This window comes from Apis cerana, linkage group LG10 (assembly GCF_029169275.1).
Source record: "Apis cerana isolate GH-2021 linkage group LG10, AcerK_1.0, whole genome shotgun sequence".
Classification (NCBI taxonomy): Eukaryota; Metazoa; Arthropoda; class Insecta; order Hymenoptera; family Apidae; genus Apis; species Apis cerana.
This window is the reverse complement of record NC_083861.1, coordinates 5,904,245-5,925,511: the sequence shown is the minus strand read 5'-3', so window position 1 is coordinate 5,925,511 and position 21,267 is coordinate 5,904,245. Positions and strand designations below refer to the sequence as shown.

The window sequence follows — 21,267 nt, the reverse complement described above, 5'->3', positions numbered from 1 at the left end:
ATCTGTTTTTAATTTGGTATGTTTTATAAAAACTATTTAATGATTGAAAGAAATTTTAAAAAATAGATAGTGTTTATGAAATAATGATGTTTTAGAGCTTTTTTTAAATGTCTGATATTTCTTTTTATATTTTATTATAGCTGAAAAAATTCAACAATTATATATGATAATCGAAGAAAATAAAATGTAATGGCAGAGTTACAGGGAAAATAAGTATGTAGAGTGTTTCTTATAGATACATCCCTCTTAAGGGATCAGTGGAAAACGATACAAGGGAAGTTGAGAGTTTGGACTTTCATCGTAACTCTCGTTTCAAGAGATCGAGCACTTCTTCTTTTCCTCTTTCGTTTCATTATAAATAGAACGCTTCGCGTGGAAGATAGAATTCATTGAGAACTAAATTGATCGATGCTTAACATTGGTCTTTGTGAATGAATACTTTTTGAATAGAGAATCCTTTCTTCTTCTCGTTTTTTCAAGATTCAGAAGTTGATGCTCAGATTCAAGAATAGAATCATGGTTAAATCGATCCGTTGCAACTAAAATTTTGTTTGCTTGTTGAAGGAAAAATAGATTATAATCGATTGCATTTTTTTGCTTCGATATTAAAACTTCAGGTTATCTTATTTTTCTGTAAAAAAAAATAATAATTAATAGTAATTTCCTCTTTTAAAAAATAATTATCATGACATAATTATCATAAATTAAGCTAATACGAAATGATGGTAAAATAATTTCAAAGAAAGATAGTGATGAAATTATTCAAATTTACGATTGAAACAATTTACATTAATTCAAAAAAATTAAAATTCACTTAATCGATCGATTAAATTTATTTTTAAATCGGTAATTATTAATATCATCACTTGTTAGCTTTTAATTAAAATTTTATTCCATGTATACATACATAATACGATACGTATTATTGAGTACACATTATGTTTATAATTAAATTGATTTATAGCTCGAATAATTTCACGATGAAGAGAATTTTAATCATTAATAGTTCATTAAGTAGCCAATTAAATAAACCTATTGAAAATTAAATAGCTATTATAATCATATAATTACACAAAACAATTGAATTAAACAAACGTTTAATTATTTAACCATCAATTATAAAATATAACTAAATTGACATAAACATTTTAAAATCAACAATTAATATCTAATAAATTCTCCATTAAAATAAAGAAAATTTTTGTGTAGGAGCAAAAAGAGGAATGGCGAATTTCAAATTTGCCCGAGTATAATAAGAATAATGGACCTGTTACTTACGTTATGAACTTATGAGATGATTTTTCTTACAAAATCCAGATTCATACGCCATCTTGCGTTTTCACGCAATTATTTATGATATTCTTTGTTTTATTTCGTTCCATTGTCTGGCTTATAGTTCCATTCTTTATGGATAAGAATACTTTATTCACGATGTATCTGTCTCTTGCTGCTCTCAGATTGTTGTTTCAATTTTTCCGCTTTCTTATCTAAAATAGAATGCAAATTATTAAGAGAGTATTAGAATAATATTGTTTGTTAATTTTTGATCGAGATGAAACAGAGGAAATATTGTTTCCTTTTTAGTAAGATAATATATTTTGTTAATAAGCCAATACTTACTAAGACGATTTTTAAAATTGCATTTTTAATTATGATTTGTTCTGATAATATTAAAATATGCAAAATAGAGAATAATTGTATATTTAAAATATCAAAATCAAAGACATTCTATGAATATATCATCATCCTACATTTATATATATTGCAAATGTGTTTAAACGAAATATAGAATCTTTCTTGGAAATATAATTAATAATTATATTAATCTTTTCCAATAATTCTTGTTTTTTTTTAAATATTTGAATCTATTATTTCTATCTAAATTAAAATAAAGTTATATCATGATTCCAATATTTAACAAATAGAAGAACATCTTGAAGAATCTAAGATATTATAGATAGAAATACGTTATTAGTCAATCAACCTCGTTGTTTTTCTCAAGGATTACAACAAGTACAACTCTTTATATATATATATATATATAAAAAAACAGTGTCAAATTTCTCCTTTAAGTCTATAAATCGAGCTCACCATCAGCTCAACATCATCTTTGTGTCAGCAGCGCCGAGTGAAGCCCGATAAAAAGGGTTGACGACGAGGCACGACAAGGAGGATTATAAGAGGAGTAAGGAAGAGCCGGGAAAGACTTATTCATAGATCAGTGGCCCTTTCGAGAGTTCGACTTCGGAGAAAGAGGCCCGCTTTCAAGACAATGGAATCCTATCTTTAGATGTCACTTAACATGTCGAAAGAGAAAGTGTGTCAGCGACATCTATCTTGGAGATAGCGAGAGGATCGAAAAACTATCATGATCGATTTCTTTTATTTAATTAATCCTCTATGAACAGAATTTGAAAATGAAAATAAATGAAAATAAATGGAAAGTGTGATTGGTCATATTGTTCCATTTTCAATGAGATCAGAAACTACTGTAACCAATAATTACTATGATTGATTGTAAGTACTTGATACTTGTGTGAAAAAATATATCAAAAATGTTATTTCAGTGACGTATAACAGGAATAATTATTTATAACGTTTTATACATTATTTATTATTAATTTTAAATTTATTTATTAATTAATTGATTGTCAAATGAGATAACTTTTTATTTTATTTTTTTATTTTGATATTTATTGGAGAAATTTCTTCAATAATTTATGGTTTTATCATGAATTAAAATATACACATTTTCGACCCAATAAATTAGAAGTTTCAAATATTAGCAAGAAAAATATTCAAGCATTTTATTCGATAAACTTATAAATATCGCTTTTCTTTTAAGTATTTTACTCACTTCAGCTTCTTATATATTTAAATTTATAGTCTTGCCGGTTTTAAAATTTTATTATTCTGTTATTCCTCTTTGGAGAATAAACTTATATATAAAGATAAAAATATAAAGATAAAAACTTATGAACTATAATCATATTTACGAAAGAAATTTAATAAAAAAGAAAGGACCTGTAATAAAAAATTATTTTTAAATTTATTAAAAGATTTTTAATAATTTTCCAACAATATATTATATTATATTTTAAATATAATTATAATATTTCCTATAAAATAATATCCTAATTTAAATAATTATATTGTATATTACAATTTCGTATTTTTAAAATTTTTTTTAAACTTACATTATAAATTTATCATAACGCGATATTAGAGAATAATATCGATGTAAATGTTTTTAAATGGATCAAATCATATCACTGTGCATATACATTAAATAGAACCTTTAAATATATAACAAGGTGTCTGAAGTATTTGAATAATGGAAGTTTGACTATGAGATATTCTATTGTACATGCAATGTCAAATAATATGAATTTACATGTAGTGATAATTAACTGTAAGTTGAACAATACAATCATCTCACAGTTTCGTATATCAAATGGTACCATTGAATGTTACAACCTTGGTATTCGACAAGGATTGTTTGCACCATGAATCGAAATTAACAATTGATTTTAACATGGATCAAGTGAATCGATTATAAAAAGAAGTAATAATTTTTAATATAATCCTTAAATATTCTAAAAATTCGGTATCTTTTATTACAGAATTTTGAAGAAGAAGAAGAAAAAGAAGAAGGAGAGAGAGAGACAGAGAGAGAGAGAGAATAAAAATTTATTTTATGAAGAATAATAAATAAAACTTAGAAATGATTAAAATAATTGAATACTTTGTTACATTTTTTGTTTACATTTAACACTTTTTATCATTTTATTTAAATAATGAAATATTCTTTCAAAATTTCTTTTGTATTTTCTATTTCATTTTTTATTTATTTATTTTAATTAATTTTAACATCATCGAATGTAGTGATTATTTATTCTGTTAATAACTAATCACATGGTAAAATATTATTATTATTATTATTAACTTGAAGGGAGTCGCTTCAACACAAATAAATTAGAGGAAACTAATTAGAGGACTTCTAATTAGTCGTATTTGTCGTTACGTTGCTTTGTAAATCCTGAATTCCTGGTATCATTTAATAGTAAATTTCAAGATTTACCTTTGATTAATAGTAGAGTGATGTTTCATTCAAAATTTAGATTTTGTATCAACAATTAGACTTTGCTCTGTCAATTTTGTTGAACAACAGTTTTTAAATATCAACAGATATATTATATCAAATTAAATAGATTTCTTCACACAAGAAATCTAACTATATTATACAGCAAAGAAATTTGTATATAAAATATTATTACTAAGTATTTTTAAATATCTACATTCTGCGATTATTCATACAAATTTATCCTATCCTAATAAAAATAAATAAATAACCTAAACGAATTAATTAAAAATAAATAAAAAAAATATTCTTTATTCTTTTGAATATGAATTATAAATTCTTCAAATCTCATTTTACTATAAGAGCAAAACCTGATTAACGACACGAAAAATGTATCACAAAATGAGAAGAAAGAAAATAAATCAATAATCAATTAAACGAGATGAAAGTATATAATTCAGTGAATAAAAACATAAAAAAATAATTAGTACTAGTACTACCGTTTTGAAATTTCCCTATTTTTCTTAATTCTTCATCAAGCTATATATCCCAGAGAATAAGAAATATAAATAAATTCCTAATATACAATAACTGACAAATCAAGAGAGAATGGGAATCATAGAAGAAGAAAACGTAATAACCGATAATAATGGATAAGAAGATGAAATAAGGTTTTATCGAATAGTAACAAATAGGGTTAAACGAGCAAATTGCTCATTCATTATCAAAGTGGATTTCCGGAAACGAAATTATTTCATTCCAATTGCCTACCGACAATATCAGCAGGGGTATTGTATGCCTACGTATGTACGAAATTTTCCTGTTATTAATTTATCGTTACGAGAGTGACAGAAGGCGACCGAGGACCGTGAAGGATCGATAACCGTTATCGCGGTTGTTACCATGGATACATCAAAAGCTCGTTCGTTAACGCTTCAAAATGATTAAGACAAGCTCACTGTCGCTTAATAAAATTCATCGATCGATTTGAAAGAAGTTTCGGATGTTCGGTAGATCTTTGTTTCCAATTCGAGTTACAGAAGGCTCATCAAAGTATTGAAACATTGTCTTGAAGGGAAATTGATTTAATTAAAAATTAATCCTGATTTTCTTGAAATTTTGTGCGTGTAAATTTGTTAAAGAAAATCTCTTGAAGGGATGAAATTTATCTTCCAAAATTCGATTTTGTTTCACGTTTTAAAATGGAATTTTAAAATAAGATTAGAAAATTTTAGAAATATTGGTTTGGAGATTATGAAATTTGCTTGATTTATTAGAAGAAGAATCCCACGATAAAAATCCTCATGCAATTTTTCAATTTGTAAAATATAATCTTATATATTTACGTATATTCAATAAAAATAGTCAAATAATTTCTAGCTCTGATCGGATAATTCACCATGGAGAAACCTTGATATAATTATTACTATCGCGTATTAAATCCATTTTATTGTTTCATCTTTGTTTGCATACGTTATAAATCTTCCTTGAAACATCGATAGCCGATTCCAATGACGCACAATTCAATAAATATTAAAAAATTCCTCATGTTCAGGATATTTGCATATCTATTATCAGACATTTATCTGATTCCTGTCGAAACTACTAAAACTTTCGTTTCCACTTGGTTCAAATACTTGGTATTCGTTCACTCGATCAAATCAAAATAAGCGCGCATCCATCTTTGCAATCAAATTATATATATAAACAGTGAAATTCGTGAGACGACAAATATTTCGTGAAAAGTCAAAGTGAATCGATTAAAAGGAATGAAAAAAAACTCGATTATATTTTTATTATTATTATTTTCGAAATTTACGAGAGAAATTGTTTAACTTATTCTCGAACGATGAATTTAAATCATTACAATATAGTGAATTATTTGTCTTATCAAGATCAAAGATTTGATTGGTGAAAGTTTTTGAAAATTAAATCGTGATATAAGAAGACATATGAATATTTATAAATGTTGAATTTATATTTAATTAATTATGTTAATCTATAAATTATTTAACACGTATATTCTAATTATTTAATAAATATAAAGAGAATAATAATATATAATACATATAAAAATAAATATATAATAATAACAATTAATAATTTTAGAATATAAAATATTTTCTTTATTCAGGAAAATTTCAAATTTATCTTTCACCGAAAGATATCAACAATTCATTAGTTGCCTTATTCCTGTAAGAATTTTTTTTACTTTATACTACTGTTTCACATAAAACGGAATCTTGAAGTATCTTTCTTAAAATATAAGCTTTTTCTAGTGATAAGAGTATTTTATCCGGATTTACGAAAAAGAAAAAGTTCGTTTAATCATTAAATAAAAAAAAAAGTTCAATTCCTAGTTAAATGCGATTCTATCTCGTTTCATTTTCCAGCTCTTCTTTTATTTATATTTCTCTTTTTTGTACCATTATTCTTTTTATTATTAACCACCATTTTCTCGATATTGCAGAGAATGTCTTAAAAGTTCTCGTGCTATCTAATTCAACGAGAAATAAAAATAATGTTAACTTCCCACGGTACGAATTTCAGCGAACAAATGATAGTAATTTGTAAGAGGCAAGTATTCGCTATTTGCAATGATTTGTTTAACTATCGTAACGCGAAATGGTGAAAAATATTTATCGTGTTTTTTCATAAAGTAAAGTGCATATAAGAAAAAAGTTATTTTGATATATACCGCTACAAATGAAATATTTTTAAAATAAATTTCACCTTTTTTGAAATTAATTGAGATAACAAAAGTCCTCTTAATATATAAACTTTCATATTCCGTAGTTTTTATATATTTGAATAGTTTTTAAATATAAATATTTAAAAAAAATCCTACCATTTCATAAAATAAATACGTGATTATATTTATTTGATATTTAATTTTGCATTTTCAATATTATTTTCATTTTCATTATCATTTTTAAACGAATTTTCCACATTCTATTAATTTTTTTTTGTCCAAAGTAGTGTCAACAAATATTTAATTATTATAAACGATTAATTTTATAAAATTATTTATGAAAGATCTTTATTTTAAAAAAAAACATATGTATTTTCAAACTCTTGAAAAGTCTAAGTTTCTATATTTTGAAATTATATTAAAATTATATTTGATTTATATTAACAGGATGGCAATAATCATTTTATAAAAATTCATATATTTTATTCTAAAATTAATGATTTTATATCATTGATAGATCAACGAGCCAAGGGATATTTTTCGACGGCATTAGTCTATGGGTAGTGGAACCAACTCTTCACAGTATAATAGTGTACAGCATCGCGATTCCTATAGTCTCGGTCCTCGGGATCATTGGAAATGTTTTAATTATCTACGTTCTCTTTGACGAGAATTTCAAGGAATCGATATTCACATACTTGAGAGGTCAGATCTAGTTTCTAATCAGATGAAAAAGCATACGAAATCACTGTGAAATCGAATTACTTCGTTTCTCTTTATCCAATTTCAAATTTATCTTTAAGAAGTCATTGGTGTCGTGTGTAAAAAGGACTATTTTCAGTTTATTGGATCGTCTATTGGAATAGTTTATTCGATTCTTCGTATTGTCTTTGTTGAGAAAATGTATATTTTTAATCATTTCATGATTTAAATATTTATTGAAACGTCGAAAATTAAAATTTTGATTAATCTATATTTTATCGTTTTATTTTAAAATTTTTTTATATGCAAATTGTTAAAATGATTAGTAAATTTTTCACTATAGACAAAAAATTTAATAATTTTTATTATAAATGTTACAACGTTTTAAAAATTAAAATGTATTGAAACATATTTTTTCGAATTATTAAATCTAATTAAATTTCATAAAAATCGATAATTTATAATTATATATATATATATAATTTTTTGTTAAATTTCATATTTATTTATTTAAAATATATATTATTGGCAAGAAAAAAAAAGAAAAAACATAATTGAAGATTGGATTTAAATGATTTTAAATTGAAATTTCCACGTGGTGGTTTAAATTTGACCCAGTTTTCACAAACAGATTTAATTCTGAAATCGATAATTAAATCGTATACTTTTGTCATGATTTAAAAAGAGATTAATTAAATTTTCGACATTCGATATTTGTAAAATTACATTACATGTCTTATAAATTTTGAAATATTAAACGAACATTTAAACGAAGCAAATATTTATTCCAAACTCGTGCGATTTCAAATGAAATTTTCTAAAATTAAAAAAATTAAGAAAAAATAACGATTGTTTAGCCGACAAACATTGAATAGAAAATAAAATTAAATTTACAGTTTTTGCGGCATCCGATCTCGTCACTTGTTCCATGCTCGTATTTTCCGGTTTAGCAAGAGGTGTCTTTTGGTGTAAAAACGGATGGTTGGAGTTCGACGCGTTTGTCTATTTACCTGTTGTCTCTGTTTCATCCAACGTCACAGTTTGGGCCACAATGTGTGTCACTATGGACAGGCTGGCCATTGTTTTTAGGTAATCAACAATTAAAAATTTTTAAAAATAATTAATAGGTTAAAAATGAAATTGATAATTCATCAATTAGATACAATTATTCTTTTCTGCCATAACTTTGTAACTCTTTCTCTTGACACTCATTTATTATCGATATTTACGTATTTCGTAACCATCTTCTAAGACGCGAGATCTCGTAATTTACTTTTTCTTACTTTCTTCTTAAAACTTATAATTACTTGCAAACTCGATCGTCCTAAACGTTAATCATCGCTATTCACCTTTTTACGATACTTAACGATAAGATGGAAGTTTAACAAGGTCCTGGCTTTTCGATCGATAGCATGCCAAGATGCAGACCACCAAAGTTTTGCGATTATAGAATGGCGAGAAAATTGATGATTTTCTTCAGTTGTCTCGCCATTTTGCTTAATGTACCGTATTGTTTGATTTACACCTACAACGAACAAGGAGATTTGGTTACAACGAGTTTCTTTCATTCGTGGTGAGTAATAAAATATAATATAGAGAATGGAAATAAACTCTATAAGATCAATTAGAATTGCTATATATATATTTCTATTATTTTTTGAAATGTAATTTAAATATTAATTCCAAATTTGATTTTACGGATCAAACATTATTCTTTTTCTAAATCTAAAAGCAAGCGAGAATGAAATTTAAAATGAATTTACAGGCTGTATAATCTTCAAAACTGGCTACAATTCGTATTGCATGGTTTGATACCCACTGTTCTCTTGTTGGTGGCGAATATAATCATGTGTCATTCAATCAGAAAAATCTTGAAACGAAGGCAATTGGTGTTGTGGCAGAAAAATATACGGGAAGGAAATCGTCTGAAGGTACACGAATGAAAATGATTTATAAGTCGACCTTTTTTTCATGATATGATCAATATGACATATAAAATGATAAGAAATTTTAATTTTACAAGGGATATAAATAAATATAATAATAATATAAATAATATAATATTTCTATAAATAATTATTTTATTTTATGATTGATTCCAAAATATAGTTGTTCTTAATATATCATTAATCTCCATGTCAAATTGAATTAGAACAAGTGATTCGATATAGTTATTTATAATCGACCACTTATATACATATATATGATTACTTATAAATACATATCTTCATATATATTTCACGAATCATCTAAAATTTGCTCACATCATATGTAAACTTAATATATTTGTAGAAATTTCCACTATCAGTTTTTATACTGAAAAATGTATTAAATATACGACTCTGAATACACATTGTGTGATTGGATGCTTTAATTTAAGATCTGCACAACTTGAAGGAATGTTTAATAGTAGTACAGACAACAGGAATTGTCTGTTCCACGAAAATTTATCGTGGATAAATCAAGCATTGTTTAAAATTTATCAATAAATGAGATTTACATAGTTTTTATTATTTTGCCTATAAAAATATTTCGTTCATATTAATCGCTTTATTTATTTTTTAATTGATAACTTTTGATATGAATTTATTGCTTTATTTCAATACAATTTTTTAAAAAAGTTCTTTCCATTGATTCTTTGTTGCAACTTTAGTTAGCTAAATATACCTAAAAAAACTTATTGACCTAAGTTGAAACAGCGAATTTAAAATTCATCGTTAAAATGTTTGTAACTATAAAATTTTGAATATACCATTAAATCATATTTTCATCTTATATTACAAATAAAATTATGATATTTTTCATTATTTTACAAAACATCATGTTTCTCACAAGTTTCTTGAAACTTTCAATAACTTTTTCATTGTTACACTTTTGCTTTGAAATTATTATGCATAATTATTTTTCGATAATTTGTCTTTATTTTAACAAATTAACAAATTAACTAGAATTTAAATAAATTGACTAGCACGAACAAGGCTTAATTTTATTTCATCATTTGAAGAAGGTCTATAAACACAAATGTCGTCATAGTCATCATCAAAATTAGATCGTTACACGTTCATTGAACAGATGTGGATCCATATTTTATCGATTTACATTTACGATATACGAGTTTTCCTCTTATACATTATTCCGATGCATATTATAGTTAATTATAGAATGCATTCAATCGTAAAAAATTGTTGTTTTTCAGGATCAGGCACGAATGAACGTGATGATGGTTGGCATCGTGTTCGTATTCCTTGTCGGCGAGGTGCCAACTCATTTGGCATCACGACTCACTGCTTTGACGCTTCTCTATGGTGGAGATCCGACAAAAGTTTCTGAATATTATATGGAGACGTGAGTATTGCCTTTGAATAACTTTAAGTGTGAGTTATGCAATTATTATTATAATGAGATCTCATTTATCATTTTTTAATTGAGTCAAATCTTGAATAAAAAATGAAAAAAATTGAAAGTTTCAGTGTTTCATTGTTTTTTGTATATACATTTTTTAAATTTACTTTCTCTAACATTTCTTTCTTTTTTTTCTTTTCTTTCTAAAATCTACTATTTCCTGGAAATTAATTTCATGAATATTTTCATGATATTTTTTGTATTATTACTTAAGTTATTCAGAAATCAAGATCAACTCCATTTTCTGGAAAATATTTAATTTCGACATTAAAACTTTCAATTTTTAAATCAAATGATTTATTTTATTTATTGTTTGATTGATTAATTAGTTGGTCAGTTTTTGACTTTTATATTAGTTCATTTGTAAATTGAAATTTTCAATAGTATTGTTAAGAAGTGTTTTATTACATAATGTTTCTGTCTTATAACTTTTTCTACAAAATTAACGATTACTTACACACGATGTATCATTAACAATATTATTAATACATCAATACATTGTGCATTATCTTAAATATTCTTGATTGAAAATTTAATAATATATTATTAATAATTACATTTAAATTTACATTAATATTCACGTATTTAAACAGATTTCGTATGTACGCTACTCTCTTGAATGCGATATCGAGTTCGGCCAATTTTGTGCTCTACTGTTTGCTAAGCCAACGTTTTCATTCACATTTGAAGCATCTTCTGACTGGCAAAACTAGGCAGGGAAGCAATAACATCAAAAGCCACGTTTCATACGTGGTACGAGTCAAATCCAGTGATATCGAAATAAATAACTTTGAATGTACTAACGTTAAATATTTCTAACATTTTATTATTATCATTTTTTATTGCTATATTTTATTCTATCTATATCTCACATTTTTTAAAAATAAAAATTATTTTATATTTATATTAGAATACATCAATTCCATAGATAATAATATATTTGATTAGTAATTTTTTAATAATATATCAAGCATCTATGAATATATGTATTAATCTATATGTACATTAGAATGGAATGAAAAAATTAAAATTGTACAATTATTTTTTAATTGCGAGAAAAATCTTAATCTTCCAGATTTGTTGTACGTAAAAGTATATTACTTTTTCTCAAAATTAATTCAAATTTATTTAAAATTATTTATACATAAATCCCAGAACAAAGAAAATTTATAAAATCGATGGAAATTATTTTTAATTGGTTTATAACACTTCAAAAAATCTATCGATCAAATTCCAATTTTAATAATTTAAATAGAGAAGATAATTTTTTCGTTTTTAAAATTTTGCACTTATGTTTCATTTCATTCCAACATTTCAAATAAATATATGTAAATTATCCTATTATGTTGTATAAAAATATAAATAAAATGAATTTTGCTAAAAATTATCATCCAAATAAATTAATAGATCACTCTTTATACATACTGAGTTTATTATCAGAATTTTTCCAAATTCCTTTGGGAAGTTGCTGATTCCATGCAAGGAAAATACGTTCATTCAGAGTTGACGTATTGTATTTTTTCAAATTTACGTTTATCGGAACGGAGTTGAATAATTTAGAAGCAGGCGGTACATCCATCAGTTGTGTTTTTTTCTTTTTACGAACGGAAAAAAAGTCAATTATGAAATAATAAAAGAATTCAACGAAACTTATCACCGAACCACCCAGGCAAAGTCCAAAGATTCCTCCAAAGGAAGCTGAAATTATATATATATATATATATATTTTATAATTAATCTTACTTGCTAAATTTATATTGCTATACTTTTACATTTTAATTACAAATATTTTAAATTTAAATCACAATCTCGATTAAATATAATTCAAAAATATATATACACGTTTTAATCTCGATCTTAATCACGAACTTTCAAAGAAAATTCCCTCGTTCTCGCGTGTAAACTTTATCCTCTACCTTTGTTTTTTTAATCGAACTTCTAGAACTCGTGCTCAGTTTCACGAAGAAGGTTTAAGTCTTCTTTATTCTTCTAGACGCGCTTCCCTATTAACCAACGATAGAAAAGAAGGCAAGACATATGGAATTATTTCCTCTTACCGAGAAGATTGTCCCATCCTAAGATAGTTTGCTTCCGGTACTCGAGATACGTGCCATCTCGAAAATAAGCGTACAGAAACGAAGTGCTATTAAGGTTTAAGCCACGCCTGTAAATGATCAACACATTTTATAGCGTAATTGAAAAAAATTTGTTTATTTTTCTATGATTTGTCTATTAAATGAGTTGAATAAAATTAAAATAATATAAATTTTAATATCAATTATAGCTATAATTATTATACATTTAGAGTGATATTTTATGATAAACTGATATTGATATTATAAACTGATATAATTGATATTATATGATAAACTGTAATAAGATTTAAACGTTTTAAATGTTCAATTATTATTTTTTTTATAATAATTCTTGCTCTATTATTTAACTTACGTTATTTCAGAATCAAATTCTGCGTTGTCCATTGGTATCGATTCAGTAACTATTTCGTAATTTACATCGCTACATTGTGGAAGACAATCGCAATCGTTGATGTGCAATGATTGTATCTGCGACAGATTTCCTGTTTGAAAAATGAAAATAAAAATTTGCTTAATCACATTAAAAATTATATTTTGCAATTTTATTTTGATTTTATATCGAAGTTGTTTAATTCATTACTGCAAAAATGTTTACTGTAGAAAAATAAATATTCGTTATTTACTTACTCCTACGAGCCAGAATGCAATCCACATCCGTCAAATAACAAGTGCGCTCGTATGGATCTATTAACATAGCCAATGAATATTAGTAACTATGATAATTCAAATAATAATTCATAAGAATAATTTTATTTCTAATAAAAAAGTATATTTATCAAGAAATTCTATTATTGAATATGTATTGTAATTTCATGTTAAATTGTTAAATCTGTTATTATTATTTATTAATTATTTAATGAGAAATAATTTATTTTTATATTATCATTATATTATCATTAAAAGATTTTGAATTCTTTTGTGAATATTTTATGACTTAATAAAAAATGTTTATAATAAGAGGATAAATAGAGGATAAAATGTTAATAATTTCGTTCTTGAATTCTTTTCTCTAAGATATTTTTATATAATTTTTATATAATTTATTTAATATTATTATATAATTTTTCTTTTTTTTCGTATTAGTTAACAATTAATTTTAAAAATGTAATAAATCTATAATATTTTTGTAATTATTCATTTGAAAAACTATTTATATAAATTACTTACGATCATCAGGGAAAAAAAAGGGCAAGCATCCACAAAAGCCATGAATTTTCTTTTGTAAGCATTTCGAGATGCATGTTTGATAATTATATTTCTGGTTCCCATCGTATAATGTGTAATTTATATCTGCAGGTAGCTAAAAACATAAAAAAATTATGTTAATATATTTTTAATATATTTTTAATAATATTTTTCAATCAAATATTTTTAAAATTTTTAATTTGCCTCATCATCAAACAGGCACATCCTTTTAATTAGAGGTATATGCTGAAGATCTTTCGAGCTTTTTATTTTCGTGCCTGTAAGTGTCATCGACATTACATGGGCCGGTTGCAAACTCGCAGATTGTGCACCGACATCCGGATAATCTAATGGATCGTGGATCAAAATTGTGGCACCTACAAATTGTCTTACCGAACTTTTATAATTTTTAGCATCGATATTCAACGCCACTGCCAAACCTATGTCACGTCCTGTTCCAGGTACATTCTGAAATTTGAGAAAATTCAAATATTTGATTTTGTTTATTATTTTTTATATTATTTATTATTTATATTATATTTATTATTGAAGATATAATTATTGGAATGGGATGAGAAAAGTTATAAATTTTTTTCAGCGAAGAGAAGAATGGATCGTTAAATTGAGAATTAATTTCAATTTATTTCATTTTTAGATTGATTTAAGAATATGAATTGAAGAATTACTTTGTTTGATAATTGAAATAATTAATCTATTATTTATTTTTCCTTTGTGAATATTGCTATCATTCATTTTTCAAATGATTTTTTATACATATAGTATGTCATTTTTGATTTTAAATATTACGCATAATAAATTTTTATGAGTTAATAATACTTTTTCAAAGGTAATAATTTTTTAAAGGTATTACCAGAACGCGGCTAACACCTGGTAGAAGATCGGAAGAATTCGTTTCTTTGTTGTCAATAGCCCTCGTATAATTTGTCAACCATGAAAATTTATTACTGAAAAACATTAAAATCGATAAAAATAATATATTAATAACGGCAGTAAAAATTAATTCATTAATAATATATAAAGTTAACAATATTGGTTTACTTGTAATCGATAGAATGATAATTAAAACCACAACAGAAACCCTCCTTCGATTTCACTATTTTGAAAATTTTACTACAATTGTAAAGTTGTCCCAACCAACCGCATCTCACTAGCAACAGGTCGCAAGGTTGCATCAACTGTAAAAAAAGAAAGAAAAGAATTAGAAGAATAAATTATTCTCATTTCCAAGTTACTTACAATTTTTCTACTTTCTTTCATTTTTTCAATTATATATTTCCATATTTTGTTTTATATATAATATAAAATAATAAGCTATATGTTCCATTGTTATTTAAAGCGATTATATTTTCATAAACAAAATGGAAGAAAAGTATTATTCACCTCGAGCATAAGTTTCTCCACAGTATAACCAAGAATGTCGAGGGCCCAGGACGCAGTTGCGTTATCGATCTCAATTTTGTCTGGCCGTATCAGTTTCATCAGAGAAGAGAACAATTTGTTAGTCATGTCTCTATTGAATCCATACATCAGCCTATTAAAAGAAATTGTTTTTCAGAAATGTACACATAGTAGAATTCTCTCGTTATTGAATTCACGTACACGTGAAATATGTTTGAACAACATCTTTTCTTTCTTTTCTTAATTTTTAAAATATTATACTAGGAACGTGATACTCGAAACTTTGAATCACTTTAAATTTCAAAAGATAAGATATTTTATATATAAGATATTATTAATTTAATCTATTAAATATATTTAATAACAAATAAAAAATTATAAATTAAAGATATATAAAAATTTTTTCTTTCGCGAAATTGAAAAAACTAATACAAATACTAAACAGATAATTTCTACGATGTTAAAACGATTATCCATTTTTCCTAAATATTTTAACGAAGTTATAAATTATTATGAAATACAATGTCAAGTAGATCTATGATTCACTTTCGAAAAAACTAATTTCACATAAGAGATATTATCAAGAACATTTCGTTATTATTTGTTTTGTCATTATTCTGTTTGGATAAAGTATCATAACGAGTACTATTTCTATAAATACATTATAATACATAAAACAATTTCTTTTTATTACATTCATATATTTTTCTGAATGTGACACAGATCTAAATGTTGAGACACGTGCAACTTTTTCATAATATTAAATAACGATATGAATAAATTATAATCCTATTAAATGAAAACGAATATTGTTTTTTTATATACATACAGAATGTTATCATTCGTGGAACATCTTTAAAGGCAAAGAAAATGAAACAAAAAATATAATAGAAAATTTAAAAATTGAAATTGAAACTAAAGTCATTTTTTAATATTATTCCTATACAATAAATTTATAACGTTTTTATTCTGATAAAGACATTTTATAAATATTATCTTAATGATATATCTAAAAAGCTTTTATAGTAAATGCAATTATAAACACTTTACTCGCTATATCTATACGGATCATAAATTCTTACTTACAATTTTTGTGCGATTTTATCAGCATGAGGTTTGTATACTTTGTTGTTGTTACATATAGTGATACCTGGAAAATGTAATTCTTTTATGGGATTCGATGTGTCAATTATCGTCACTGTAGGATTGTTCAAATAGTACAGCGATAGACGTAACATCATTATTGCGCAAAAGATAATTGCTGCCACACAGATCTATGCATTAAATAAATATAAAAATTATTCATATTGAAATTAAAAATTAAAAAATAAATTGTTTCACTCACCGTTAACCAAATTATTTTATGAAAAGTCGTTTTGCCTATAATGATGTATCGAAAACCATGTAGTGCTGTATTTTCGCAATAATTGCGAAAAAATGAGTTTATAGTTTGCGCGAATTTTGATAAACATCCTGAATTGAAATATTATTAAATCATTTTGAATGCTACATATATTATTATACATATAATAATATTAAAATATCTTTCTGAAAACTTTTAAGAGAAAATATTTTTGTATATGTTACTATACATTAATATTGAAGTATTTATTAAAAATGAAATATTTATATTGTAAAATATTTTAATAAATACTTTTTAATTCTTCAGAATCATTTCTCATAAATATGTAAAATATAGTTAAAAAAATATTTTTATAATATATTTTACACTGATTTTACATTATTTTACATTACTAGAAATATTTACTGGATAGAATATCTTCATATACTTTTTTATTTAGAAGTTTCTTATTGAAAGTAGAAATACGTGACAATAATTTTATTTAGAACTTTCTAATAAAATAGAAAAGATGATATTGAATAATATATATTGAATATTGTGTATATGTTGTAGAAGATCATTAACAATGATTAAATAAAACGAAAATTACAACTACTTCTTAACAATCACCTTTCAAACATTTATTAATTTCTTTCTGCAAAAAATGTTTTTTGTTTCTCTACATCGTGTTATATGTAAATATTTTCTCTATTGTAGTAATTCGAAATAAATTTATATTAAATATATATATAATTTATAATAATTATAATTTTCTATTTATTATAAAATATATAATTAAATTTTTATTATATGATACAATTTAATATTTTTATATAAGTAAAAGATATAATCATTTATTACAATACATATTTCAAATGAAATTGAAATCTGCTTTGGAGGATATTTGGAGGATATATATTATTATTTATACAATTATACTTATTATATATACAATTATTAATCAATTTTAAAGAATATTTCAATATTCATATCTTAAGTATATGGAGATTTTCATTTTAAAAATCATAGTGTGAAAATTTAAATAGCTTTAAAATGTATCATGTACATAAAGATTTAAAATATTACATTACATAAAAATTTTTTTTCATTTTAAATCACTTTTCACTTACCCTTCCTCAGTTTCTTTTTATACATGTTACGAGCATTCAGATATTTACTATTCATTCTATTATGTATTTCGAATGAACCTTCTCAACACTCGTTACAAATATCCATCGAAAACTGAGCAAAGAAAAGAAGAACAAGCAAATGAAGATGTCGAATCGCGATAATGTTTGACACGCTTATATTACGTTGATTATATCGACATGTTTTAATTTCATTTTCCATCAATTTTGTTCGACGAATTCCATGAAATGTCATCAAGATCGCAATTGCTTATTTTGCGACCACTTAGGTAAATGACATGAGACCAAATGATTATAAAAATATCGTATTACTCATGAGTTTGTAAAATTTCTACATGAAAATAATAAAAAAAATTTTTTCATAATATAATGCATTTATTATTCCGTTACATATAAATATATATAATATCTAATGCTCAACGATAACAATATCATTCATTGAATACGAAAAAAAAGATTTCAATAGAAAATTATATCAAAGTAAAAACATTTCATATTTCTATTATTTCTTACCGACTTTATTAATCAAATACAGATTATTAATCAAATTATAAAATTATTTGAATATATACAAATTTCATAGAAATATACAAACGAAAAGAAAACATAAAATAAAAAAGGAAATGGAAACGAAATTAGTGCCATCTATTAGAGCCAAAGTGTTAGAAGAATCGTGTAGTATAACTGAAATACTGATCAGAAATAGATCGACGAAATATCTTATTCTGAAATATCAACCAAGAAAAATTAATCTGGCAACGCCATCTATTGCGGTAAACTATAAATACATACAGAATATTATTAATTAAAGATACAAAAAAAGAAAAACATCAAACTATAATTTTAAAAAATGACGTGAGAATTATATCCATCGCTTATATGAAAAAAATTGTATTTAGGAAGAAAATAAACGCGCTTGCAGCCAATTAGTTCATATTATATATTATAAAATAAATAAATGTATCACCGGTTATCCATATTATAATTATATATTATATAATAAATAATATGATTTCCCAGATCTCACAGCTTGCTGCGAATTGGAGACTCACCATAACCACGACGTCCCATCCACCCACCATTAACATTAAAAATTAATTTATTCACAACCAAATTCCTTTCGATGTATGTTTGCAAAACGTTCAAACTTTTGATCGTTGTGCAACACGAGCAGCAAAAGGAGTCAGAAAAAAGAACCGACGACACAGATTAAATCTGAAAAAATAAAATTTAAATTAAGAGACTTTCCATCAATATTTTAGACTTCCATCGGTGTAGAAATGAAAAATGATTGATGATAAAAGGCGTGCGCAAAAAATAGAAAAAAAATAAGCGAAATAAGCTTCCCAGAAAGCATTTTACTATAACATTTTATCTACAGTATCTACTTTTCTACAATACATAACTTTATTTAATACCCTTGATTCTGCATGCACTTAATTTTAAATACACTTTTTTTTAATCAATTATACAATCTTCTGTTCCTGTAAGAAATCCTGAAACAAACTTGAATTAAAAATATAACATTAACATTTAATTTATTCTGAAAGTTTTTTTTTTATGTTTCTTATCTATATAAGAATTTAAACACTTTGTTCCTAATTCAGCTTTGATTGAACATCTAACAAATTCTCTTCGTATCAACATTCATCATATTTACATTCACACTGATTGATGACACACAAATTCCAAAAAATTTGTGATACGACATAAAACCACATGTGGCAAGAGGAAAATGCAAATCAGTATATACCAATGATGGCTAATGAACAAAGTCATGTAGCTATCAAGTATCAAGCATTTGTTTATAATGAGGAAATTAAGGAATTAAGGATAGCAAAATGATCATATTGCCTTGAAAAATAGGAAATGTTGATTTGGAAAACGAATCAAAGTGGGGAAAGCGAAGCTGCTTTTTTTAACAATAAGAAGAAGAAGAACAGAACATCGTTTATAAATCCCATCTATCAAGAAAAAAAGCTAAATGTTTCCTACAACCTATTCTATATTACCTATTATATAAAATTAGAATATTTATCTGATGATAAGATGTAATCCATTCCACATAATCCATTGTTGAAAGCTGAAGGAGATTTCTGAAACAAACTATAGAACAGAATTAGTGAAACAACAACAATAACAAAGGTAATTAATTTCCAACAAATGAGGATAACACATTATTATCTATCTATTTTTTCCTGTTTATTTTCTTCTATTTTTCATATTTCATATCTGTAACAAACTCAATTACTGGATTAATAATTAAAAATAATTTACACCTAGAAAAAGAAAGGAAAAATTTAATTAAAAAAAAACAAATTATCAAAATGTTGTTAAGCAACTCATTATTTTAAATGGGAGATATTCATCGATAAGAAAGAAATACATATTTTAACAGTATTTTCAATAACAAACGTTCTTAATAAGGGGGTGCTGAAATGAAAAAAACGACGAAAAGGTAACCAGAAGGGTAACCAAAATAATTATCCACCCAATGTAAATCCGAACAAACCGTGAGTGGAATTTATTTCTATTTCGCAACACTAAAATGCTAAAATGTCAAAAGAAAACGCGAAGAGTGCTTCACTGTACTTTCAATGCAATTCTATATCAGCAAAAAAAAAGGATAAAAAAAAAAAGGATAAAAGATTCGCGAAAACATATACGAAACTCTAATAAACTAATTTATGCACTCATAATTTTTTTATTATAGACGCAACACTATATAATAGCGGAAGATTGCAGCCATAGTCAGAGACTGCCGTCGTACAATCACCTTTCATACAGCTTTTTTGACTGTAATAGGTGATTCAGGAACTTGATACTTCCACAGTCCAAGTGGAAGAAATATGGGCAATTTGAGCAAAAAAACGCAAAACTACTATAAAAAAACGCGATTATTTTTCAACGCAACACTAATTCTTCAAACGAATTTAATATAAAATTTATTATTATTTTATAAATCGAAAAAGCTACTTTAAATATCACGATATCATAAATCATAATTGCATTATAATAAAGAATAAATTCAAATATATATTAAAAAAAAAAAAAAGAAAATAAAAAATTGATTAATTCATAATGAAAATAATTAAACGTAACCGCGATATTCTTTTCAACGCAACGCTATAGCAAACGCGATCATCATTTTATCGCAACTCTAATTCAACCCGTTTACTAATCAATCGCAACACTAATGC

At 24.9% G+C, this 21,267-nt stretch overlaps 2 protein-coding genes across 4 annotated transcripts; one reads left to right on the top strand and one right to left on the bottom strand.

Annotated features, from left to right (window-relative positions):
- Positions 1-56: 56 nt before the first annotated feature.
- LOC107994510 (sodium channel protein Nach-like) lies at positions 57-21,121 on the bottom strand. 3 transcript variants are annotated; one of them, XM_062080913.1, is made up of 13 exons: positions 18,050-21,121; positions 16,923-17,050; positions 16,664-16,851; positions 15,560-15,710; positions 15,218-15,354; positions 15,030-15,123; positions 14,363-14,626; positions 14,141-14,273; positions 13,601-13,657; positions 13,326-13,455; positions 12,935-13,041; positions 12,303-12,575; positions 10,668-10,801 (listed from the first exon to the last, which is right to left on the bottom strand). In XM_062080913.1, the coding sequence occupies exons 1-13, from the start codon at positions 18,102-18,104 to the stop codon at positions 10,776-10,778; spliced, it is 1,743 nt and encodes a 580-aa protein (XP_061936897.1). In that variant the 5' UTR covers positions 18,105-21,121; the 3' UTR covers positions 10,668-10,775. The 3 variants fall into 3 exon arrangements, 2 of the variants coding, with proteins under 2 accessions (XP_061936897.1, XP_061936896.1); XM_062080912.1 differs by lacking the exon at positions 10,668-10,801 and adding an exon at positions 11,262-11,586; XR_009831602.1 differs by lacking the exons at positions 10,668-10,801; positions 18,050-21,121 and adding exons at positions 57-631; positions 1,279-1,487 and having other exon boundaries at positions 16,664-17,258.
- Positions 8,844-12,261, top strand: LOC107994511 (uncharacterized). The gene is made up of 4 exons (XM_028665107.2): positions 8,844-9,048; positions 9,241-9,406; positions 10,672-10,820; positions 11,471-12,261. The coding sequence occupies exons 1-4, from the start codon at positions 8,888-8,890 to the stop codon at positions 11,694-11,696; spliced, it is 702 nt and encodes a 233-aa protein (XP_028520908.2). The 5' UTR covers positions 8,844-8,887; the 3' UTR covers positions 11,697-12,261.
- Positions 21,122-21,267: the final 146 nt, after the last annotated feature.